Source organism: Manis pentadactyla, chromosome 1, assembly GCF_030020395.1.
Source record: "Manis pentadactyla isolate mManPen7 chromosome 1, mManPen7.hap1, whole genome shotgun sequence".
NCBI classification, from domain to species: Eukaryota; Metazoa; Chordata; class Mammalia; order Pholidota; family Manidae; genus Manis; species Manis pentadactyla.
In genome coordinates, this window is record NC_080019.1 from 206,562,817 (window position 1) to 206,588,632 (window position 25,816).

The 25,816-nt window shown below is 37.0% G+C and overlaps 1 protein-coding gene across 2 annotated transcripts; it reads right to left on the minus strand.

The window, feature by feature from the left end:
- Positions 1 to 1,675: 1,675 nt before the first annotated feature.
- Positions 1,676 to 18,154, minus strand: THUMPD3 (THUMP domain containing 3). Of its 2 annotated transcripts, none has more exons than XM_057507039.1 (10): positions 18,051 to 18,154; positions 16,500 to 16,785; positions 15,385 to 15,462; positions 13,452 to 13,928; positions 11,375 to 11,505; positions 9,395 to 9,464; positions 7,859 to 7,974; positions 4,079 to 4,189; positions 2,881 to 3,004; positions 1,676 to 2,688 (listed from the first exon to the last, which is right to left on the minus strand). In XM_057507039.1, exons 2-10 carry the CDS (start codon positions 16,752 to 16,754, stop codon positions 2,539 to 2,541), a joined length of 1,512 nt encoding a protein of 503 aa, XP_057363022.1. In that variant the 5' UTR covers positions 16,755 to 16,785; positions 18,051 to 18,154; the 3' UTR covers positions 1,676 to 2,538. The 2 variants fall into 2 exon arrangements, with proteins under 2 accessions (XP_057363022.1, XP_036733710.2); XM_036877815.2 differs by having other exon boundaries at positions 4,079 to 4,190; positions 7,863 to 7,974; positions 18,051 to 18,153.
- Between the last annotated feature and the right edge of the window lie 7,662 nt (positions 18,155 to 25,816).

The following is a 25,816-nucleotide window of genomic DNA, read 5'->3' on the forward strand; positions in this document are numbered from 1 at the left end:
CTTGGAGCAAAAGTATAAAGCTAACAGAAGTAAGCCTCTTGTAAACAATGATAGTTTTCACATTTAAAAAATTTGGTAGAGTCCCATATATACTGCTTTTCTCTTGAACTTAAAAATATAATGTACCAAGGTACAATAATTAAATGATTTTTCTTCTGTTAGAATTTTCAAACTTCCATCATTTCCCCATTGAAACTCCCACTTAATACCTCACCTGAACTCCTTTGGAAAGGCTATGCTGAAAATAAGGATGTTAAGCATTTCCAGTGCCTATCTCACTAATAGTAAGCAAGCACTCAGTAGGTTTTACTGTGCTTTAGGAATTTTACAGACCTTTCAAAAGACTTCCTTAGTCTTCAGCTTATCATTTGGCCCTTGGAGTGGTGACTATATCTGACACTTATAAGCCAGAATCTAGTTTTGGTTGTTTCTTGAAAGTCTTATTACTACATTCAAAAAGAAAGGCTTAAACAAATGTTTCCCTTTCTAGACTCTGGGACAAAGTCTCTGGTAGATAACTATCTTCCTTTCATTAAATTTATAAGTTGTATCTCAAATGTTTTTTTCCCTCTAAAATAAATGGACTCTCCCAGTAACCGTGTATCTGGTCTGTAACTAAGTCTTTGTGTTCAGATTAAGATTACCTTCCCCTTTTCACATTTCCATGGTACAGGAGGCCCACATTCAAGGTTAAAGACAGGTCACACAACTAGTAGGTGGTGGCAGCATGCGGAATCCCAGTTCTTGGTCCTCACAGCCAATTTCCTGTTCTTGTCACCAGATTACAAAACAATACCAGGAAGGAAGATGACATGCCATTGCAGACAATGCTCACTATATTTACATCACCTTAAGGCAATCTGGTCATGTTTTTACTGTGGTATTTAATAGGACTAAGGCTGTGATGGATCAAGCACATGTTTGAGATACTTAACAAAAATTAAGCCAGTATGCAAGAATAGTAATTGATTTGTTCAACGAACATTAAGTGTCTGGCCTGACAGGTAACTGCCAGGCATTTGCTGAACAGTGGTGAAAAAATGTGGTCCCTGCATTGCCCAGTTCTGTGGACTGCTGACCAACACTCTGAGGTATAAATGGTTTACGTCAGCAATGAAAGGTGGTTTTATGTTGAACCCATCATAATGCAACTGTGCATTCTGATAGTAAAAACTCCAGGATATAAACTTCTTTGTAAATGTCTTTTTTTTAGTTCATTCTCAGGTGTGAGGTAGTAAATCCAGAGAAACCAGACAACTTTCGGCTTCACTGCTAACATGAACTCTGTTCTAAGGAAAGACCGTGTCCCTTTTATTCTAAATGTGAGATGTCAAAAGGTAGCAGTAGTAGTCCTATTATTACATTACTAACATGACACTGAAAATCTAAGCTGAATGCAGCAAGAAACCCCAAAATACAATTAGTACTATAAGGAATTGTTAGTAACCATACTAGATTGGGTGAGGAGTTAATAATATGGGTTAACTGTTGAACCATTGTGTTGTACATTTGAAACCAACATAAGATTATATGTCAACCATACTTCAATGTAAAACTCCAACTACTCTTTGGTCTCAGGGAAGCACTGTTTTCACAGGACTTGATAAGATCATATAATTTCCCAGTCTTAAGAATACTTCCTGCAACTAAAAATGAACAGTGACCCAAGACAAAAGAACTTCCAGAAGTTTTTAATTCAAAGACATTAGTTTGTACCTCTAGTCCTTTTAAGAAAGCATCAAACAAATACTTTTGGTGTGTTTACATTTGACTTTGAAAAGCACTACCACCTTTGTGTACTGAAAGAAAAATAAAATAAAATTTATTGAAATTTGGCTTGTTGGTCCCGTACTTTGTCTGCCAATGTGTTTGCTGGAATTTACAAACAGAAATGTCCCATATGCTAACAGTTAAGTATCTTTACAATTCCTTTGATAAATCCTAGTCCTTATTTTAGTTTTATGTATTTACTGGATGACAGGTACATATTTTAATTTTTAAGGTAGATAGTGAACTTTCCTATAAGTCTTAAGAGATTCCATCTTGTCATGGGACAAACACTATTTCACAAAATGTAATAATGCTTCATTTTTTAAGGGTGAGGTAAAGAACTTGAGAACTAAACAGGAAAACTGCAAAGGCAATGAGATGTAGCCTAAGGTGCTGTTTGCTCTCTGCCTTTCTATTAGGCCAGGTAGCTTTCTACCTGCTACAGTGGAACTGTTACAAAGCATGAAAACAAAATGTTCTAAATCCAAATCCCTTAGTATCTTTGATGCACTTTAAGAACAAAGTACCAATTACCCAGTTATGCCTTCAAAATATCTCCCAAGAAAAACTCTGCTTTCTCCAAAGACTTTTTCAATCCCATCACATTACATTCGTATCTTTTGTTAACCATGGTGAAGAGCTTTAGATTAGCTTAAATGGTGCTAGCTGCAATTCTGTTAATACTACTTTTTTCTCAAAGGAAGTTCTTCATGCTGACATTTCCAGTGTTGGAAGGACAAATACTATTAACCATCTCCATTCTTTGCATTACCAAGGAGTTCTTTTTCCATCTTGTTCTGAAGAAGAAACAAAAGCTTGAGATGTACGTTTCAGAAGGTAAACTGCAGCACGAAGACCCCCTGTGTTGACCCAGACAGTATGCACCTTCCGCCATAAATGTCCCATTCCAGATAATGCCTGTGGACACACAGAACACATACCAGTAATTAGCACACAATCTGCTTCTAGATCAACCAGGGAGTCTTTTAAGTTGCTAGTTAAGAGACACTGGGGGAAGAGAAACAAATGCTGCTCAAACTAATATCCCCAAGTCTACTTTAAAAGATCCTAATGATGCCACAGGCTGAGTTTTTGACTAATGTACAGCACCTTGGTAAAGCATTTCTTGTCCTGAGTTAGTAGTACAGCTCTGCCTGTCTCTGGTCTACAGACGCGGCTCATCTCCCACAGACATGCTGGATAAAGGTTCCAGTTTCTCTTCTTGGAGCCCATCCTATAAAAGAAGATCTAATGAATTAAACACTGTTGCAAAGGAAATACCTAAGACTATATGAGGTGAGAAATTATAAACTCATTGCAATAAATATCCTGAGGATGCTAGAGGGAGGGACAGGAGAGTTGGTGTACAGATATAGATGATGGAATATTACTTGGCCATAAAAAATGAGATCTTGCCAACATGGATGGACCTATACAGAAATACCATTAGTGAAATAAGTCAGACAGGAAAAGACAAATACTATATCATTGTGCTTACATATGGAATCTAAAAGACAAAACATGAACAAATTGTTGGTTGCCAGAAGACAGATGGATGGGGGTATATATAGGTGAAGGGAATTAAGAGGTTAATAAATCACAGGGCTGAAAATACAGCATGAGGAATATAGTCAATATTGTAATAACTTTGGTGACAGATGGTAATTTTGACAGGAGAGCATTTTCTAATGTGTATAACTGTTGGGTCACTATGCTGCATTCCTGAAACTAATACAATATTGTATGTCAACTATAAAATTAACATTTAAAATTTTTTGTGGTATGAAAAATAGTTTCTTTTTAGAAGCTAGGGCTTTGCCACTATATGCCAATGAAATGCATGATCAGACTTAGTAAACTGCTTAGAATTTTGAGTCAGATGAATCTGTTACAGAAAAAAATCCTTTTGACAACTGTAATAGTTACATAAAAGTCCTTTTAATGAGTTAATCACCCAAACTATATAAACCAAAGCAGTAATACAAATAATTTATCCTGAGAAATAGAGCCAAGTTTAAGTCAACCTTCTTACGTGAACTGTCATGTAATTCAACAGTGGGCTAGAAAATGGATGTGCCTCCTGTGACAAGGTCAAAGGTTACATTAATCCTTTCCTAAAGTTATCAGAAAACAAAATAGGTGAATCCATCACAATTCTGAAGTGAAAAGCTGCTCTGCTAACTAAGTCTAAATGCAACTGAGTTATTTCTGATGGAATAAGCTCAAAGAAAATACAATAGATTGAGAACAGAAGTAGTACTAGTGTAAGTGAAAGTATAACTCATTTCTTTTAAAAACCAAGTCTTACCTTTTCCCAAATGGCATGTCTGTTACAATAATATCCACAGAGCCAGTTCTCAATGGTAGATTGCAGGTATCCCACTGAATAACATCTATGGGCAAGCTCCAGGAAGGTTTGCTGTGGGGAGATAGGAAAAGTTGCTTTAGTGTATTTTGAAGTATGAAATTAAAAAAAACTTTTCTGAACAGACTGCTTATAAGGTACAAAATGCTACTAAAATGATATCAGTGACAATATAAAAACTTGGATAAAATTTTTAAATCAGAATGTAGAAAGCGTAAGGTCATAAGACTTACAATGACAATCTGTAACAATGACAAGTTTTAAAAATGGTTAGGATTGGTTTTCAAAAGATGTCTACATCTCATCTACCATTTAAGAAAACATTAAAACAAGACTGCAACATCAAGAATTGTAATAGACAACTTTGTAAACAGTGCTGAAGCAGTCAATTACATAACTGTAAAACATGGAAAAAAACCCTACAGAGAAAAGATTATGAGGTGACATATCTAAAGGGTAAAGTTCGGTATATCTGTGTAGAAATATATAAGTAAAATTAGAAAATATGGAGGTTCTTGCTTTAAGATTAAAAATAAACATCATACTAGGAAAAAGCAAAGAAAAAATTAAGATAGAAAAAAATAATGACAAGACAATATAATAAAAGTGCTTTAAATCCAATTAAGACAAAGCTGTTGGTTTAAGCAACAGGATACAATGGGCAGTGATGCTCAGGCTGAGAAAGGCAAATCAAGGATTATGAGTAGCAATTAAGGGTAATAATATCAATATTTTATGAAGGATTTAAGAAAAAGTAAAATGCAATAAAGATAATCACTACATAATGGAGAAGCACAAATATCAAAAATAGCATTGCAATCATAGGCACTAGTAACTTCAACAAAACAAAAGACATAAGCCAGAATATATTAAAAATCAAGGTAAGACTGATGAATAGTACAGGTCAAATACACAAAAAGTGAAAGTGTACAAGGCATAGAAAAACAAGATAAGTATTCTGAAAATACAAAATGTGTTTAAAAATGTTTACTAGGTTTCAAAAAACCCTGGCACATGTACTAAGCCTCAAGAAAGTCTCAATGTGAAACAATAATCCATAAAAATTCACTCATCACAATAAAAGTAAATATTTAATATAAAATAGATTAAACCCTTTCAATTTATGTATAAAAAATCACCTAAACCCTTGCTACTCAAAGTTGGGCTACAAACCAGCAGCATTAACACTGCCCAATGCTTGCTAGGAAATGCAGATTCCCATGTCCCTTCCTAAAGCTACTGAGTCAGAATCTTTACATTAACAGGGTCCCCACGTGATTCATATGCACATTAATGTTTGAAAAGCATGGTCCTAAACAGCTAGACCAGAGACAATTAGCTCTAATAAAAACTTATCCTTAATTAGCTCTTATAAAAACTTATCTTTAAAAATAAAACATTTACAGCATAGAAGTTAAGATTTTGGTGACAAATAAACACCTCATTAGGAAACAGGAATATAAAACAAAAAGTATCGAGCATAAAACCATAGAACAAATAGTATATATGAAAGAACAAAACAACTGGCAATTCTAATAAAAAAAAAGAGAAAAACAAAATTAGCCAAGAAAAGAAGTAACTAATATACAGACATAAAATAGTATTAAGCATACCAAGTACAATAACAAATATAAGTATCTGCATAAAATGAGTATTTTAAAAAGCAACTCCTTCCCTATATGGCCCCGGAAGATGACTGGTTAGCCAGAGACGGGTAAGATTCCTCAAGGGAGGAACAACCTAAGACAGGCACAGTCGCAGGGGGCCATCTGGTGAGAAAATGGGGAGCAGCAGAGGTGAGGCTTAGAACCTCCCCCCTCATGTTCTGAGAGAAATCTTCTGCATACGTGGATGTTTATTGCCCTCGTCTAGCTCGGATTAACACATAGTCTACAGGCACACACCTGATCATCTACATTTGCTCTCTTACAACACTAAACTCTGTTTTCTACCTTTATCTCATATCTACCTACCACTTCAGCATTTTATTAAAAATAATAATAATAGAGAAATGTGGCATCCACATATAAATCAAGTTTAAAAATCAAATGAATATTCATATTTGAACTGACTGTGTATAGTTCATAATGCATGAACAAAACCGAAAGCTTCTGTGATGACTGCCCTTGCACTGTTCACCATGTAACTTATTCACTATGTAAGAATTTGTACTCCATATAAGAATTTGTTCGTTATGCATCAGAAGATTGGAGACTGACGAAAATTAGGCTTGGGGTGGATTAATGATTGTGCATTGAGTATTGACCCCCCTATACAGAAACTTATTGTGGTTAACAACTATTTGATCAATAAATATGAGAGATGCCCTCACAAAATATATATATATATATATATATATATAAACACACTTCCAATTGTAAAATAAATAAGTAACCGGGATGTAATGTATAGCATAAGGAATATAGTCAAAATATTGTAACAACTTGGTATGGTGATACCTGGTACCTAGAATTATCATGTATATAAATGTTGAATCACTGTGTTGTACACCTGAAACTAATGTAATGCAATACTGTTGTCAACTCCTACATACTAATGTAAACCTCCCACTAAGGGTTCTGTAGGCAGCTCTTTCTAGCTCTGGTAGGGCCAGTTGTGAGAAAGAATGCCTTCCTGGGCTGTGTATTCAGGATGCGGAACACCTGTAAGACCTAACAAATCTGACCACTACCTACTACTCCTGCCATTGTGTAAGAAAATGAAGGACAACAGTGAAACAATTTTATGATGAGTCCTCTGATCAGAAAATTGTAGACCAAGTGACATTGCAACCAATTCTATCCAGAGACAGCTGAGATTTTGAGAGAATGGTGAAAGGCTGGTATAGACAGTGTTGTTGAATATAATTTGGAGTGGACTATGGCTTAGGATACTGCAAGAACATGTACCTCAGATGAAAAACCAAAGTTCCCAGAGGCACAGATATCAAAGGGATCTGGTTGAAGGACCTTGGAATATTTTGCTTGGAGAAGAGAGGATTTGGAGGGGTGAGATGAGGGGAGAGTGGTTTTGGTAGCCCTTCAAATAACTGATGCCAATTATTGTGTGACATGGAGATGAGATTTTCCCTTATCGACTCAAGTGGGAGAAAAACCCTAATCTGTAGAAGGTACAGGGAGAGATTCAGTTCAAAGGTATGACTAGCACTCAAAGCTGTACAAAGATGGAATCAACAGCCTTCAGAGGCAAAGTCATTAGAGGTGTTCACACAAGTTGGAAGGCCAAGGGTCAGGACTTTCTATAGGACTTACAGGCACCGTGTGCACACCTTTCAGGTCTCTTCCAACTCAGATTTTTTTTAAGTGCCACTTAATAGAGGAAAAGTTAAATAAACTACTATTTCTATACAGTGGAACATTAAGCAACCTTTAAAAAACTATATAAAAACATGTCTGAAAATCTGTGAACTTAAAAATGAATCTCTGCAATATTCTTCGATGTGGGAAAAAAGATTGATGGATAAGGAAAAGAAAAAGGGAGACAAATAAAAATACTTGCATTTGGTGGGGAAATAATAGTTAAATGAAAAAACATTTTTTTAATATAAATTATTTTCAATAAATATTTAGAATTTAAATGGAGTCATACAATATGTTCATTTTGGCTATAATGATGTCACCATGCACTGAGGAAATTAATTAATAAAGTCAGTATGGAAAATAATTAAAAGAAGTTACAAAATCTTTTAAACTCAATTTTTACCCTTCTTTAATTTGGCTCTTCATTAATAAAGATGAGATGTTATTTGCTGTTCTATTCACAGCCAGCGGATTATTATCACCAGCAATATGGTAACAGTTAGACCATTCAGTAGCCCCCTAAAAGAGAAGAGTATATATATATTGAAACAGAAGCAGTGAACTGCAGGAAAAAAAGGATTCAAGGGCAAATAATTTCAACTGTTGACCAACAATTCAATACAATGATCCAATGCTTTTGTAAAGTGGCAAAATACTGCATTTTTGTCAACTTTGCTATTTCCCTTTGCTTCAAATGCCCTCCTGTTCTTTTCTCTGCTTGCTGAACTCCTACTCATCTTTCAAGACCCAGCTCAAATGTCATGCCCTCTGTGACATCAACCCCAACTCTCCAAGATGTCTCTCATCTGCTCAGAACAAAGGCTCTATGTATGTATCTGTGCCACTGTGCAATATTAATTCTCCTCTTCATTATTATTTCTATACCTGGTTGCTCTCTTTTGGACTCAGTCTAGCTCTGTTGTGTATTGACATGTAGTGACCTTCTCTGCTATTTCAAACACCATGGTTTAATGCTAGAGAAGAACATTTTGTTCTGTTCCCAGAATTATTCTTGTCAATAAGTGAGTTTTGTCTGGTGTGGGTCAATTTAGCCAGAGCAAATTTCTCTAGCAGCAAACAGCAGTCATCTAGACTACTATGATTTTCTTCTGGGGTTTTAACTTCAGGATGACAGATGGCACTTTCTAATTGCAGTTTGGCTTATTTTTTCCTTTGTGGGTTGCCTTGGACTTACTCATCTGTCCAGTTTCTGCTCATAGCATCTGTGCTCTCTCCTTGCAGTTTATTCCCATTGGCTTTAAGTATATACTATATGTAAGAACTTACTATGTTTCACAAATGTAAGCAATTTTACTTGGACTGCCCACCTCCAAATTATTCATAAAAGTATAGACAGTATTGGTTCAGGAAGACTTTCCTGTTAAAGGTTGTCCACTTAGAAAATGCCTTTCCATTTTTTGCTGTGCTTCAGGCATTTCTGAGTCCTCTCAAGGTCAAAGTAACCTGGAAGAGCATTTGATGTGTAACCTGTTAGACTTCCTAAAAAATCTAAATAATGTTCATAGGGTTCTCATTTTTACAACTATATTTTTCCCTCCAAGAACCTAAGTGGGTTAAGGAGCATAATCTCACCTTTATAGAGATGAAAGGCCTTCCTCCAGTTTATGTTTTTGCCTTCAATTACCTTTTTTGGTAAAGTCTACCAGCTTGTTTGTTATAGAAGAGGGGCACACCAGTTTGTAATTCTCAGCCTCCTCTGTAATTCGCTGAATAAATATCAGTTACAATCTGTCTAGTCCTTGGCTATTTGAAGTCAATGGCTACATCCTTTACACAAAAGTTCCAGCTTTACTAATGTACTTCTTTCAAATCTCTTGGGTCTATTGACCCAACCTTGGTGATTTCATTATGTCTACTTTGCCCATCCACATTCTGGAGATATCACTTGTTTTACTAAAAGCTAAAGAAAAGTTATTACCTCTATTGGTATTGCCCCTGTTCCACACATTGGATCAACTATTATATCAGTAGGTCGAGGAGCACAGAGCCTAATAAAAAGAAAATAGCCTATGTAAAGAGACTTTAACCAACAGCTGAGGCTTCCACAGTGACTATTCTTAAAGCTGTAAGATCAAGGACCTATTATGCTAGCATGAAGGAAAACACCAGTCAATATTCATTTAAAAAATCAATTTGTAATTACATGTTGAATACATGTAATACAATAAAGTGCTTTAAAAAAAAATTAAGATATAGCTAAAAGTCCCCTTTAACTATCAGAAATCCTGTTTCATTCCCAGACAGAATGCTTCTTGATCTTTTAACATATATATGTATACATATATATGCACCTTTAGAAAACAATGTTATTTTGTATATAAACATGTATTGTTACATCATAAAAACTCAAACATGATTCAAATATAACATGTATCAATATAAGTTTACTGGCAAATCAGACATTCAGTATTCCTTTCCTTATGAATTTAATCTTAAAGATAGCTTTGCTATAAAATGCTTTACATTGAGCCCTAAGTTATTCACCAGGCATGGATTTAAGCTCTTTGCATGCATTATCTCATTTAATCCTTTTAACAACCTTGGGAAGTGGGGTTACTATTATTATTCTCATTTTATAGATAAGCTGATACAAAACCTGTCCAAGGATACTAACAGGTAAGAGTGAGGATTAGAGGCATTTCTGTTGGTGGCTTAAATGTTACCCCCTCTATGAAGCACTCCCACCTCAGACAGGGTGCTAGGTTTCTCTTTTCTTCTTTTATCTTGTTAATCTTTCCACGTTCTCTTATGGTCCTTATTATATGTAAGGTAATTATTTATTGTACTCACAAGACAGATCCTTGGGGTCTCATGCTGGATTCTTATTTATTCCTTGTCCAGCTCTATCTCCTGTTCTGCCTCTCAACACATGGCAACAGGCTCCTTGGCAACTCTTGGTAGAAAGCAAGCCTGTACTGCCCACCTTTGCTGCTGGGTCCCGGTGAACACAATTCAAATTATGTCGGTCAAATTGTCTCTTCCAAGAATTGGGAATAAAGAGCTAGAATCCCTAGGCAGTATGGCTGGCCATTTGAAATTGGAATACATAACTTTAGATGAGGGGCACCCATTCGCACAGATGGGCAAGGACAAGGGCCCCTAAGCCCCCCGGAGAGATCAGAGTCACTATCTAGGTTTCTGGTGGTTGTCTAAGATCTGGTTCTTTCCTTTCTTGAGACATGGCTTTTAGGTATTCTATGGATTCCCCAAAATTTCTCAGTAGCTTTCTAATAAATTCCTCTTCTACATAACCACTGTGTATAACAGGTATTTTGCATATGCTTCTGCATTTACTCCTCACTCATAATCCTTTTAAGTCTCATGTCAACCCATTCTGCAGTGGAAAACAGAAATCTGGAGAAGACAACTTGTCCCAGTGGTGGAAAGAAGCCCCCAGGAGAGGGGAAAAGGGCAAAGGAGAAAGCAAGCTAGGTCTTGCATCAGAAAAAGTGGAAAATTCCAGGATGATGCCTCAGTTGCTCTGAGTGTAAAACTTGAAAGCTCTCTGTGCTCATTTACACACAGTAAGCACTTAAAAAAACCCCTCTGCTTTCATCTGCTTCACTGCACAGAAATGAAACACAACAGAATTTGCTCTATTTCCCAGCATACAGTTTATCTTTTCTAAACAGGAAAGTGGCAACCCCAGTCAAGAGGCAAAAGAAAACTACTGTTCCCATTTTAAAATTAAGAAAATGGAGACAGTAATTAAGTGGTATTTTCAGGATCACAAGGAATCATCATTGGATACAACGGAAAGAAAAAGATCATTAGCTTTGTATTCTGTTCTTTATCCACTAAATTCCAATACAGTACCTCACAAAAAAGTAAAGTGTTTTAAAGGGGAAATTCAAACCAAGGTGTCATTTTAATCTGGACGGCAAACCCATTCTCCTACCTGAGCATCCCATAGGCAAGAGTAGATCTAAGAGTTGTGGGTCCAAAATGTGTGATATTTCTTCGGTGGAGACTCTCTTCTGTCAGTGCAATACCTACAACAATTTCATTTTCATGGATATTCAAAAGAACCTATAGTAAAACAAGACAGAATCAAATAGTTTTAGGATTGTTCAAACTGCACTAATTACTAAAATTTTTTTTATTTGAGGCTTTATTAATTAATTTTTAAACTTTATTATTGAGGTATACTTTGCAATAAAGTGCACAAACCTTAACGTGTGCAGCACAATGAATTTTTGCCTCTGTGTGTGTGTGTGTATGTGTATGCATATATATGCATATATATATATATATATATATATATATATATATGCATATATACAGTGAAACTGTGACCTGGATAAAGATATAAAATATTTCTAGCATGCCAGAAGGCTTCCCTTGCTGTCTCCCAGTCAATACCACCCAAAGTAATCATTAATCTGGTCACTACCACCATAGATTAGTTGTCTTTTTTTGAACTCATATAAATTAAATCATACTACTTAAAAATTTTTAAATCGACTTTCTTTTCATTCACTGTATTTATAAGTTAGCTACAACCAGATTTCCCTTGAACTTGTATAATACAAACATTTTTAAAGCTTATTTTAACTTTTTGGGAAAATTTCAAACATACAGAAATGCTACAAGAACACTGTCACAGTGAAGTCCTAAATACACCCTTCACTTAGACTAACCATTAAACCATGCTACATTTATTACCTGTTATTTTCTTAAGTGTTTTTAAAAAACTGGACTCACTCAGTGTCTGTGAACTAATGTATTTTTGTCCTATAGTTTTTTAATGCATTGCTAAATGTAATCTATCCAAGTAAAAATATGTTCTCCAATCTCCCACCTAGTTTCCTCATCATGATTAACAGCGGCAGCAGCTGATGCTTATCTAGCACTTCCTGTTCTATACACTTGACATTCACTCCCTCATTTCATTCACACCCTGCTAACTAGGTATTATGATTCTTCTTTTATAGGTGAGGAAATGGAGTCACAAGGATGTCAGCTTACTTGCTCAAAGATATAAAGACTATACTGGAATTCAAACCCAGGCACTGTGGCTCCAGAATCTGTCCTCTGAGTCCCCTTACTAACTTTTGGAAACCACTGTTCTAGTTATTAGCCTATTCACTCTCATAGTGGCTATTATGAGGAAAAAAGGAACGGGGGATTGTTCTTCTGACTTAATATGCAGAAAAACAAGTTACTGAGAGAATAAGTGACCTGCCCCAGATTCAGGTGTTCCAAAAGCAACAGAAAAGGACTTCTTGGTAAAAATGTCAGCTTTTAAGGCCTCTGAATATAAGCTTTAGGGCCTTTTAAGCTGTCAGATTTAAACACTAGTTAGTATAGCCCACCTTGTATCACCTTGTAGTAGAGCATTGAGGCCAAAGAGCATCACCATGCTAAAAAGAGGTATCTATGTGTGGGAATCTAGCAGAATTTAAGAAAGAGGAGAGATGGCTCTAGTGGGTATTAGCAATGATGTCTGATTGCTAATACATCTGATTTTAGAAGATTGAGATTTATTTTTTAAATGTACTCCACTTTTTTTTTAGTAGCAAAACTCTACAACCAAACAAAGTAACTGTTTTAATTCTGGTTGAATTTTATGACCTGAAAGTTCATGTAATGTTATAAAAAGTAGTAGATTAGAAACTAGAAAACTCAAGTCTTAACAGCTCCCATCTATTGAGCACTTAACATATACCAGGTATTGCACCAAAATTTTAGAATGTATTATCTCATTTAATCTTCAGGAAACACTTAAAGGTATATACTGTTACTGGCTCCACTGAAACACAGGCTCAGAGAGAATATCTTGTTAAAGTTATACAATTACAGAGTCAAAATTTGGATCTAGATGTCTCCATATGGAGCCTGTGCTCTCACTACCCACACCCAGTAGCTCTGTGGCCTCAGCTTAATTGTGCATAAGATTGGGTTAGTTTGAAAATTCTACAAAAATCTAAAAATGATGAACTTCTTGAATCATCATAATCAGAGCCTATACCTACCTCCACATCAAAGTTGGTCATATCAGCTTTCCACTTAAAATAATCTTGGACGGCACCCCCAAAATCTCTTGCAGCCTCATTTGAGGAAAAGCAGTGTTTCTCTCCTGCTCTGTTGCATGTGACTCTAAACTTTAGCACTTCAGGAGCAGTTTCTTCTTTTGAGCTTTCTTCAGTCTCATCTTTGCAAGATGACACATCATCACCTACTAATGTTGATACCTCTTCCTTGATGCCCAGATTTTCATAATAGTCTAAAATATGTGAATCTGAGGCATTGGTAGAAAATCCTTTTTTAACATCTCTCACATCAGTTTTACCTCCTCGTCCATTATCAATCTTCTCTTTACTTGAATTCTGATGTATCTTTTTGCGCTTTGTCTTTTTTTTCTTATAACTGTTATTAATTTTCCATACTTTTAAAGGGTCTGACCATGGAAGCTTCCCAGCCAATTCTTCAAAATCCTTTAGAACTTCTTCCTATCAAGGACAGAGAATGAGTCTATTCATTTCATTAATTTCTTATCACTTTAATTGAAAATTTAAACCCCTGCTTTGCCTATAAACAACATTATTATGTTGGGGAAATTTTAATAATGCCCTAGAAAGTTAGAGGCAAGAATTTAGGAGGGAAACTCAGATTTTTTTCTGCGCCTATATACATTTATTTATGTATAGAATAGGGAACCAAAATTTTGAAATACTTAGCAGCAAAAATTTTCAGTAGCCTGCCTGTTATTTCCTAGTTAATAGATAAGATTCAGTTGGCAGTAATTATCAGAAGTCTAAAGGATTATAATACTAATATTGAAAGTATATTTTTAGTTAATAAAACAATCTATTTTCAGTCTGAATTAATTTAGGTCTGGTTTTATTTTTTCTAGGCTGTAGGTTCACATCACTTTGGTTTTGAATAATGTTTGGGAAATCAACCTGTTGCCAGTAAATACAAATTAGAGAATTAGGCAGCATATCATGGTTTTTAAAAACAGATTATTTCTAATATAGGCAATAAAAGTGACAGAAAAAAGTTTTCAAGCAGTTGACTCTGGAAAAGTGACCAAAAATCAATGTGGAAAAATATTACAGCCTTACTGAAATGTGTATTTCAACTAGCTTAAGCAGCATCTCAGTATTTAAAAATCAGATGCTAAATACAAGTTGTAAACAAAGCTGTTGTCCTAACAATTGAAGGAGTATTTAGATATTAAATACTTTGGTTTTACTTCAAAAAATGAATTTAGAGAAGAAAGCAGGGTAAAAGAATAGTGACAGAAAGCGTCATATGTAGATGACGTAAATTGTTACTTGCTCTTTGGTTCACAATTTGAAAGCAATTTAATTTTGATACAATATGTATCAGCAAAGCTAACCTAAGGTATGAATCTCTTATAAGAAAATCAAACAATGTTTTTCAATATGAATTTTTGTTTTTTTATTTTCTTATTCTTTCATCTTAATTTTTTGAATGAGGTGTAATTGACTTATGACATATTAATTTCAGATGTACACGATTCAATATTTGCATATATTGTGAAATAACCACAATAAGTCTAGTTAACATCTATCAATATATAGTTATAAAATTTTTTTCTTGTGAGAACTTTTAAGATCTACCCTCTTAGCAACTTTTAAATGTGCAATACAATATTATTAAATATAGTCTCCGTTGTATATATCATATCCCCACGACTTATTTATAATTATATGTTTGTACCTTTTGACCTCCTCCACCCATTTCACTCACTTGTCACCCCAATATTGATTTTTAAAAACAACTTTTGGGATAGACTGTCAACAAATCTCTGGCTTTTATTGTAAAAGGCTCCCAAAATTCTATGTTATGAAAGCAGTATAATGCTAAGTGAATGAATGTGAAAAATAATGTCTTTGGGGATGATGATTCTAATTAGCTACCACATTTGGGAGAGCTCACCTTTGTTTCTTTGAACTGGTAATCTTTAAATTCCTGAACCACCACAAATAAGTTATCAACTAATCTTAGGCAATGAACCTGGGAAGGAGGATAAAAAGGGTTAGAAACAAATTTCTGAGAAAGCTTTTGAATCACACAAACTATCAACATTTAAATATAAGAATTAGGTACACAGATTTCAAAGCAGCTAATACCTATAATTTGTATTTAAAAATTTTCCCATCCCCTTCTCCTCCCATCTGCTTCCCCACCCCTGAAGAAAAAGTAGACAGACAGATGGAAGGACAGAAGCTTTAAGTGTTATGTGGGCAACATAAGTTCGGGGGAGAAGGAAAGGCAGTTAAGTTGGGCTTTGTTATATTTCCCTCATGGCTCTCTGTGGTACACTGTACCCTGAGGACAGGGTTTGGAGTTTCAGCTCTGTGTTTACTAGCTGAGTGACCCTGGGTAAATTATTCTTAAGCCTAATGATTCATGAGAATAGTGCCTTTCTTTACAAAGCTGCTGAGGTTAGGAGCTTAAAATACTAGAAGGAAAATACTTATAAATTCATCCCACAAATATTTACTGGGTGTCTACTGTATGCCAGACACTAAGAGGTTGAGAGATATCCGCAAAAAACAAAAATAAATCCCTGCCCTTATGTTGCTATATGTGATAAAAAGATATAGCTTAGTTTTTATTCTAGTGGGATGGCAGTCTGCTGACCCTCACTTCTCATCCTCAGTGATTCCTAATTACTTTTGATTAAGAAGTTGACAAAGATTAAAAGAAAAATCTCTTTTAGGTTTCACTGCCAAACTTCAGCTAGATGCTTAAGTAAATAAATTCAAAGATGAGTAGCAGATACTAAGAATTTCTTCGAAAGTCACACAGAATTCTTTCTGGTGAACTCATCCTCAGAGAACATGAGAATCATTTATAAAAGTATAGGAAACCTACTAAACAAACTTATAAATCAGTACCCAGTAAAAAATGCAGTTAATACTTTAAAATCACTGGATTTGGGGTAAAGCAAAGAAAAGCAAAAAAAGTTTCCAGAGGAGTTTGTAAACTAAAAAGTAACCACAAAATGACCTATTTAGAAGTCTATTTTAAATTTGCTTCATTCAAACCTGAGCCAGACTTTCCACTGAAATGTCAAAATATATCTTGCCCCGGTCTTTGCTGATTTTGCATGATGACCCCAATTTTTCTCTCACTTCATCTGCAGCTGTTTGTTCAAAACCAGTAGGTACAGTGGCTCCAATAGTGACTTGGAGATGCTCAGACTCACTTCTGGGGCCACTTTCTGTCATTTGTATAGACCTCTGATCCTCATGAAGGTTCACATCCAGGAGCTGGTTAGTGGCTTCTTGAACATCAGTCATGTCAGTGCTTCCAAAATCCCTAATACAGCCCCTTCAAAAGCAGTACAGACAAGAAAAAAAAAATACCCAAACATTTCACTTCGTATTTCAACTATAATTAAGAACCTCTACCATGGAGGGCTGCAAGAATAAGGTAACACAACTGAAAGAGCCATATTCAGTCAACATACCTGAACTGGTATTCACCAAAGATAAAAGGGTTGAATAACATGGGCACAGAGTGCAGGATGTAAAATATGACATTATTAAACAAGCTATGTAGATACTACAGAAGAAAAGGAGACAGAGAAATGAGAGTATTTCCACAGCATGCAGTGTTTGGTTTGGGATTATCTATGATAACAGCCATCTCTTGACTGCAACAGTTAACAATCCAAAAAAAGAGGCTGCTAGAAACCATTCAAATACATTTCTGCACCTAGGTCTTTTTTAGCTGGTAGTTCCGAACATGCAGCTTTGGAATTTCAGGCATGGGTTTGAATTCTTGTCCTCATTATAAGTAAGTTAAATGACCTAAAACAAGTTTATATCCTCCTATGCCTCAATTTCCTCATTTGCAAAATAGGAATTAAGGAATCCTAGAGTTGCTGGGAGATTTACGCGAGAATAGCATACTGCTATGATTAAAACTTGCTGATAGGGTGTCTATCTTCCCTCTGTGACGTGGTTAGTGATTCGTGCCTTTAAAAATTATTAACTGAACACCTACTATATAATGACTAGAAGTATGTGAATGTCTGCTATAGGCCAGGCTTTCAGATCCATGGATGGACATTAAGAGATAGAGACATTTGTGAAATAGCTCAAACTGTCAGCCAAATTTCCTGTATCTGGGCAGTTAGATGAGAGGTGGGCATCCATAGCTTTCACCAGCTTTTCAAAGGTTTTGCGATTCAAAACCACGTAAGTAGGCAGAATACTACCCTGTCCTCCGTGCCTGGCAAAGGCGAAAAAGTGTATCATTAACAAAGTCAGTTTCTGCCCTTAAAGAGCTCACAATCACCGTACGACCTCCATATTCTAAATAAGGCAGCTGAAGCCCACGAAAGGTGGTAACCTGCCCAAGGTCAGAGAGCCAATCAGTGGCGCGGGCTGGAATGAAACCCACGTCTCCAGATGCCCACCCGCAGGTCCCTCGGCACCAGAATCCTGGGAAGCGCGTGAAGGCCAGGAGACAGCAAGAAGGGATCCGCAATCGGACCGGGCTAAAGTCCAGCCGGGTGCTGGCTCGGGGCGCAAGGCGAAGGTGACCCCTCCCTCCCGACTGTCAGCGGCGCCATAGCCGACGACTCCCACCTGCCGCGGGTTACCGGCCCCCGGTGTCGACCCTTCTGGCTGCAGCAGTCCGCGGCCCAGCAATCCCAGGTCACGCCGCCGGAAGTGGCCTCAACGCCCCCGGAAACGGAAGTCAGGTTGCGCGGTCACAACGCCTCCGGGTTTGGGGCGGTGCCCGCGCAAGGTTGTGGAGATTGGAACATGCGCGGAAAGGCCTATGTGCTCCGACGCCGAAAGTGGGGTGGTCGCCTCCTGCGGTTAGGGACCTCGGCAAGCGGAACCTGAGCTGAACCTGAAGAGCCTCGGGCTTCTTCGCTTGTCGTAATACTTAACAGTGAAAAGTGCTTAGTCGCGCCAAGCACTGAAGTAAGCGCTTCACGTGGTGTCGTTTCAATTTGTTTCATGAACTTTGAGGTGATAGGGACCCATTTTAAAGCCGGAGACAGTGAATCTCAAAGAAGTTAAGTATCTTGCCCAAAAACAGTTTATAAGTAGAGCTGGGAACCCAGATGGTGTGGCACCAGAATTCTTGCTCTTAGCGACTGAGCCAGTGTTGCTGGAACTAGTCATTGAGTTATGTATTGCCTTCATTGTTTTTGCCCACTTGCACTGTTGTTTGCCTCATATTTTTATTTAAATACATAGTTTTAACTTATTTTAGAAGAAATCTTTTACAATTTAACAGCAAAAAGACTACCCGGTTTACAAATGGGCAAAGGCTCTTGAGTATAAACATAATGGTCAAAAATAATTTGAAAAAATACTCAACAGCGCTAGTCGTTAGGGAAATGCAAATTAAAACCACAATGAAATACTTGAGTGGCTAAACTTTATTGAAAAACGGACAGTCCCATTTCCAGTGGAGCAGTGGAACGCTTATACACTGCTGGTGGGAGTGCAGAATAGTACACCCACTTTGGAAAACAGTTGGACCTCTCCTCTACAAGTTAACTAGAAGAACCGTATGACCCAGCAATTCTACTACTAGATACATACCGATGAGAACTGAACACAGATGTTCAAACAAATGCTTGTACGGTTGATCCTTGAACAGCCTGGGTTTGAACTATGGGTCCACTTATATGCAGATTTTTTTCCACTAAATATGTCGAAATTTTTTTGCAGATTTGAGACAATTGAAAAAAACATTTTTCTCTAGCTTACTTTATTATAAGAATACAGTATATAATACATATCAAATATATGTTAACCTTATGTCATCAGTAAGCTTCCATCAACAGTAGGCTATTAGTAGTTAAGTTTTTGGGGAGTCAAAAATTGTATGCAGATTTCCAACTGTGCAGGGGGGTTGGCATCCCTAATCACGTTGTTGTTTAAGGATCAACTCTACATGAATTGACTACATGAAGTATCTGGCAGCATTATTTGTAATAGCCAAAAAGTGTAAACAACCCAAATGTCCATCAGCTAATGAACAAACAAAAATGGTGGTTCATACAGTGGAGTATTTATTCAGTCATAAAAAAGGAATGAAGTATTGATACATGCTACAACATGGGTGAACCTTGAAAACATTATGCTAAGTGAAAAAAATAAAACAGTCCCAAAAGACCACATCTATTATTCCATTTGTGTGAAATGTCCAGAATAGGCAAATGTATAGAGACAGAAAAATTAGTGGTTGTTTAGGGCTGTGAGGAAAGAGGAGATTGGGAGTGATTGCTAAAGGGTTTGAAGTTTCTTTTTTGGGGTGATAAGGCTGTTCTGAAATTAGATAGTAGTCATGGTTACACAACATTGTGCATATACTAAGAAACACCAAATTGTATAGTTTAAAGTATTTAAAACAGTGAATTTTATCTTGAAGGAAACTTTGGTCTCAACGGAAATTCATCTGAAGTTTACTCATGCAAAATAATACTTCTCTCATAAGAGTTGTTGCAAGATTTAAATGAGATTAACATGTTACTAGTTACATAATCAAAATTAATGGTGCCCTTAAAAGTAAATACAATGAAAACAAAACCAAGTTTATTAAATCTGGCCAAATACTGTTCCCTACAGAAGACTCTTAGTAGGCTCTAAATTAAGGCCCATTCTCTATTCTTTAAAAGGATGAATTACCAAATATTAGAGACAAACTAACACTAAAGACATTCTTGACATAATGAAAGCCATTAAAACATTGAAAAGATGATCTTCTCTTGAGTCAGTGTTATTTAGTGCATACCTTTACACTATCTAAAATCATCCCTCATAAATAGGTCTCACACTTGGGGAAACAATGCTGTAAGATATATTATCTACCCATAGTGTGGTGTTGGATATGACACGGAAGCAACAATTTATCGAGCATCTGTTACATGTCAGGTATCTTTAGGCACTAGGGATACAGCAGTGAAAAATTATTCTAGAGCTTATATTCTGATGGAAAACACAGGCAATACAGAAACTATATACATAATGTTCCTGTGATAAGTACTATGGAGAAAAATTAAGCAAGGTTGGGGGTTGGAGAGTGCTGGAGAGATGCCTATTTTATATTAGGTGGTCAGGAAAGGACTCTGATAAGGAGGCAAAGCAGAGTCTGAAGGAAATAAGATGGCAAGCCATTTGGATTATCTGGGAGAAGAGCATTTCAGGTGGAAGGCAGGAATACGTTCAACAGGATCTAGGAACAACCAGGAGACCATTGTGGCTGGGGAGAGGTGAATGAGAGGGCAAGAGGTAGAAAGTGAGGTGCGGTGGGTACATTATTAGGTCAATGTTCTACAAATTATCACAGTGACTTACACTTAAAAAGGATCATTCTGGCTGCTGCATGGAGAATGGTAGGAGGCAGGATGGAAGTAATTACCAGGCTTTTCAGCAGTCCAAAGTGAGAGACAATGATGACTCAAACTAGAATATTAAGAGTGGGTATGGTGAGAACTGTCAAATTCTGGCATATTTTGAAGGATGACCTGTCAATGGTATTGGGTTGGATGTGGATTCGAAAAGAAGGTAAAGAACAGAGTGTTGAGGGTCAGACCTAGCAGATTTACTCGTCTAGAGTGCCCATATTCTGCTAGGGGAATGCATGGTCAGAACTCCAGCTAAAATGCTACAGAGGAAGGAAAGATGGATTAATTTGCTCTTTAGAGTTCTAGTTTATTGCAAAGAGTAGTAGTCTTTTAGCTTATGCTAGAAAAACCCTGATGATCTTCTATAAAAATAGTGACTGAAGTGGATTCTTGTTTAAAAAATGCCAGTTTTGGTTAAGTAACATGTATGTGTGGAAAGTGAAACCTATAATTTCTAACTAGCAGTAGTGTTATACCAGAGCAAGCCCTAAGTAAATAAGCAAATGATTGGATTTTATAATCCAATCAGATATAGTGACACAAATTAGGAATTCACTGGTAGTTTTTCCCAGGAATTCAGATTCCTATTTTAGCCTAATATCTGTCGATTCTTGCTTGTTCTTCAGGATAAAACAAGTCATGGTTAGAAAGTGAAACAGTACTGCCACTCCCCAATTCAGCCCCTTCCTGTACTCTTCTACAGAAGCAAGGACAATTAACCACTTCTGCACTTAGTTCACATGGTGATTTCCTCCATATGTCTAAATAACATGCTTATAGTGCTAGTTTTTGCTCTTTTAATTTTAGGCATTATCTATAGTCTCTGTTTCAGTACTTGAGATTTAGCCTATTGACATCCTCACCATCCTATTTCCCTCTCCTTTCTCCTCCCATGAAAGTTATAACCCAATATAGTTTGTTCCTCTGTGTTAGATTTACATTTAACCTGGGTAAATAAACCTAGGTAAATATAAGTTGTATATTAAACACCTTCTTGTACAACAACTATAGAATGCATCTCTTGAACCCCCATACTGTAAGATGAGGGTTTTATTCAGCACTCCTGGCTTTTACCTTTTCTTTCTTCTTTGTACCTCCCACTCAGCTTTGTTAAGAGAATTCCACTAGGCAGGTTCATTCCTGTGGGAATGTAATTGAAAAAAGCATTGCCCTTATACCTGCTTCTCATTCAAGAAGCTACTGAAATTCCATCTTCCCCAAGAAAGCCTCTTTGGACATCACTGGGAAATGAGCAATGTGTCTCCAATCCTACTAATGGAATGATAGCCTAGGAGTCCATGAATTCTTAACCCAGTGGACCTTTGCCCTATTGGGTGTTAACAACTGGAGAGGAAAACCATCAACTTTGCCTGTGCCCTAAACAGGCTGAGGTTTATTTACTTTTCCCATGCCCTTTCAAGCCAAAGGCTATAAAACTATTTTAGTAATATAACTCCTGTGAGGACTCTCTGCTGGAATTAGTGACATCACAGTGAATTTTCAAGAGACTGTACATGAAATTTACTGTTCACCTTGAATTTCATATAGATAAGCAATTTGATTTAAAAGCAAGTCTTTCATTTTGAAAGCAACTGTATCTTGGCTGTAATTGAGATTACAAGGAGGAAAAAGGTAATCAGTCTGGAGCGAAACACCCCTGCCCCCTAGTGGTTGCTTATTCTGAAACCAGTTCTTTCAAAGCAGGCAGCAGAAAAGAAAGTGCAGGGAATACCCAGCAAATATCCTGAACTAGGGGAACTTCCATTCCTTCCTTCCTTGTTGGAAAAGGATGTTAGTGAATCTTTTGCAAATAGTCAAAGACAAAGCAAGGTATTAATAGGATTAGCCTCTGAGAGCTGTGCTCCTGTTGTGTAATCAGAAGAATGAACAGAGCTCCAAAAAAGGAGAGGGTTGTAAGCAAACGTGGACAGCCACCAGATTTCTAGCATGAAATGGCAGCTCCAAAAGAAGCTGGACGTGCCACAGATGAGCAGAGAGGGCCTGCAGTGGGGCAGTTCCCTCAGAGGTGACCACTGCAGCAGCTGCATGGTTAGAAGCAAAGCAAAAGCAGCAAGTGCAGCAGGGACAGTGATGATCAAGTCACATGGATTCAGGATCAGTGGTTAGCAACAGCGTGGAGTCTTGGGACTGTAGTACTGCTTGCTTGACGGTAAACTAATCAGGACACTCAGGGACGAGCAAGAGTAATGAACATTGATGGTGCACATACTGTACCCAGGCAGCACTTTGTGTGCAATATCTCATAATAGTCCAATGGGACAGATATTGTTACCAGGCCTGTTCTACAGATGATGAACTTGGGGCTAAGTAGCCCAAAGTCACAGAGCTGATGAGATTTAGAGCCAAGATTTGAATCAAGGTTTGACTCCAGAGTCTGAGCTCTTAACTAACTATATGCTTTCCTGCTTCCCTCAGGGAGTAGGAACATTATGGTTCAAACTTTCTAACTCTACTGATAGTTGTACTGAGAGATGGTTGTAAGTTAGAACTCTAAAGATGGCTAAGATCTGGTCCTACATCTGCCACCTACTTGTAGGAGGATATTTAACCTTTCAGAAACTAATTTTCCTTAATTGTAAAAATAGGGATAAAATGGTGACTATTTCACAAGTTGCTGTGAATATTCATTGAGATAACATACAGTTTCTGGCATTTGGAAATTGAGATAGCTTGCCTACAAAGATGGTTGTCAACAATTGTAGTCATTGGACTTACCACTACTCCTCTCAAAATGAGGTGAAATCTGTTTCCCTACCTTAGAATCTGGCTGGGCTCATGACTTGCTTTGATGAGTAGAATGTGGCAGATGTGTTCTTGGCTGGTTCCAAGCCTAGGTCTTAAGAGACCTGGCAGCTTCTATTTTTGCTCTGTTGGATCGTTTGTGCCACCATGTAAGGAAGCCCAGCCTAGACTCTTGTATGGTAAGAGACCATGTGGAGAAAGTGGCACCAGCTGAGCTCATTATCTGAATGCAGCCACTTGAGAGAGCTTAGCAAGACAAGAACTGACCTGCCAACCCCAAAATCACAAGAAACAAAAAATCATTGCTGTTGAACTACTAAGTTTTAGGATAGTTGGTTATGCCACAAATAGAAAATTCTCAACAAACAGTATTTACTAGTATTATAATTGGTGCTGGTGAGGGATTCAGCCATGTATCTGAGTCATCTTTTTTCTTAGGCCACTGATTTTTCTCTCTTTTACTGGAGTGGGCTGGAAGCAATGAGGTCATATGTGCAGATGAACATTGCTCATTACAAATATGTCTTATATCTTTCTATAGAAACAGAACATTGATGGATATCTACTTAGACTTTGTTAGCATTTCAAATTGCTAACATTGAAGCATAGTTCTTCCAACAGTTACCATTCAGGCTTTTCACAAATTGGTTATGGGGGGACCTTCCAAAGCCTTTATGTTGGAGGATTTAAGGCAAAGACTTATTTTTTTAATCTAGCATCTCAAAGCCCTGAGACTGATACTTTACTCTAAACTTGATTGCCTTTATATCCCTTCCCCTCTTTTTCTGTCCTCTTTTTCTTTCCATACATACCCCTTCCCTTCTCACCATGCTTTTCTTTCCTATTTCTGTTCTTTATTCTGATGATTAAATAAGATCTTCCCTACTGAAGTGTAGGCTCCAAGAAGGAGATTTTTGTCTATTTTGTTCTCTATAGAACATTCTTTACTTAGAATGAGCATGACATGCAGAAGGTAGGCAATGAATGTCGGTTAAATTAATTCAATAATGTATGTAAGAGCACTTAGAATGGTGGCTTAAAGTATATGATGTTCAATAAATATAACTGTGACCATTCAATAGTGTAATAAATGAGATCATTCACATTTTTTAAGAACCTATTACTTTTAGTCCTTTTCCCTTTTCTTTTCTCTGTGTCCCTTTCTTCTTTTCTTTCTGTTATTGCATCTTCTCTCCTACCCTTTCTGGGGCTTGCCAGGGCCCCTCATAGATGTTATTTCTCGTTATCTGAGAAGACATGCAGAGAAGAGATTTTGGAACTTGGTCATGGGATAAATGTAACTGTGATTCATAGCTCACCTACGACTGCACAAAAATCTGCTATTGAGGTGAGCCCAATCCTGGTGCTACTGAATATTTTAAGCAGGGACATGGATTATGGAAAATAGCAAGCTTATTACCTTATAGCCTAACAAGTGCCTGACTGTACATGTTTCTGTGTGTGGGTGTTTCGAATGCCTGTTGGTGAGTAACCATTCTACTCTTGGCAGTAGAAATGTGAGCCGAATCAAGTAGAACTGATTTAGCCAGTTTTCTCTTTCCTTTTTTCTCCACAAGGGAATGGGAAGGTACTACCAGGTAATGGACTGGTTCTTTCTCAGCCTACTAACATTAAGGAATCCCTGTTGAAATGCAAGCCCAACTGCTGGAAATCAGATTCCCATGTCCTCTCAGAAGCTGTTTGTTAAGGTAATCCCCATACATTTTAAAATCATGACTTCCCAAGACTAGCTGGGAAAATAAGAAGCTTTGGACTTACCACCAGAACTAATTATGCAGATTTCTCCATTTCCTCCGGTAGCCATTCATGTAAGAAGATCACAGCTCCTCTTTTCTGCTAGTCTTTCAGATTCAGATCAGAAATCTACAGACCAATCAGTAGCTGGGTAGCTTGTGCTGAGTACAAAACAGTATTGATGCAGTGCTCAACACAGCCTTGCTTAGGCTTCATTCAATTAGGCTAATAAGTAGCTTAGACTTCTTAGCCCTGCTGATATTGATAGAATCCTGTTACATTTTCATATAACATATATTTCTGCATATATTCTTCTGTCACGTGGGACCAGTGTTTTAAAAACCAAGAGTTGAAGGAGAAGAGATAAGTCTGAGCCTCTTATTATTTCTTCCCCAAATTGATTTCAGCCACTCTCTTTTTCTTTCTTTCTTTTGAACATTTAATCATATCATAGGCAGTCATTAG

What these genes read in the sequence shown, in the direction of transcription:
- THUMPD3 (XM_057507039.1), bottom strand. Translation starts at nt 16,754, where the DNA reads ATGACTGATGTTCAAGAAGCCACTAACCAGCTCCTGGATGTGAACCTT. An exon ending in TGACCAACTTTGATGTGGAG is followed by an intron (nt 11,506 to 13,451) that starts GTAGGTATAGGC and finishes GTTTTACTATAG; the next exon opens with GTTCTTTTGAATATCCATGA. An exon ending in GACATGCCATTTGGGAAAAG is followed by an intron (nt 3,005 to 4,078) that starts GTAAGACTTGGT and finishes CTTCTTTTATAG; the next exon opens with GATGGGCTCCAAGAAGAGAA.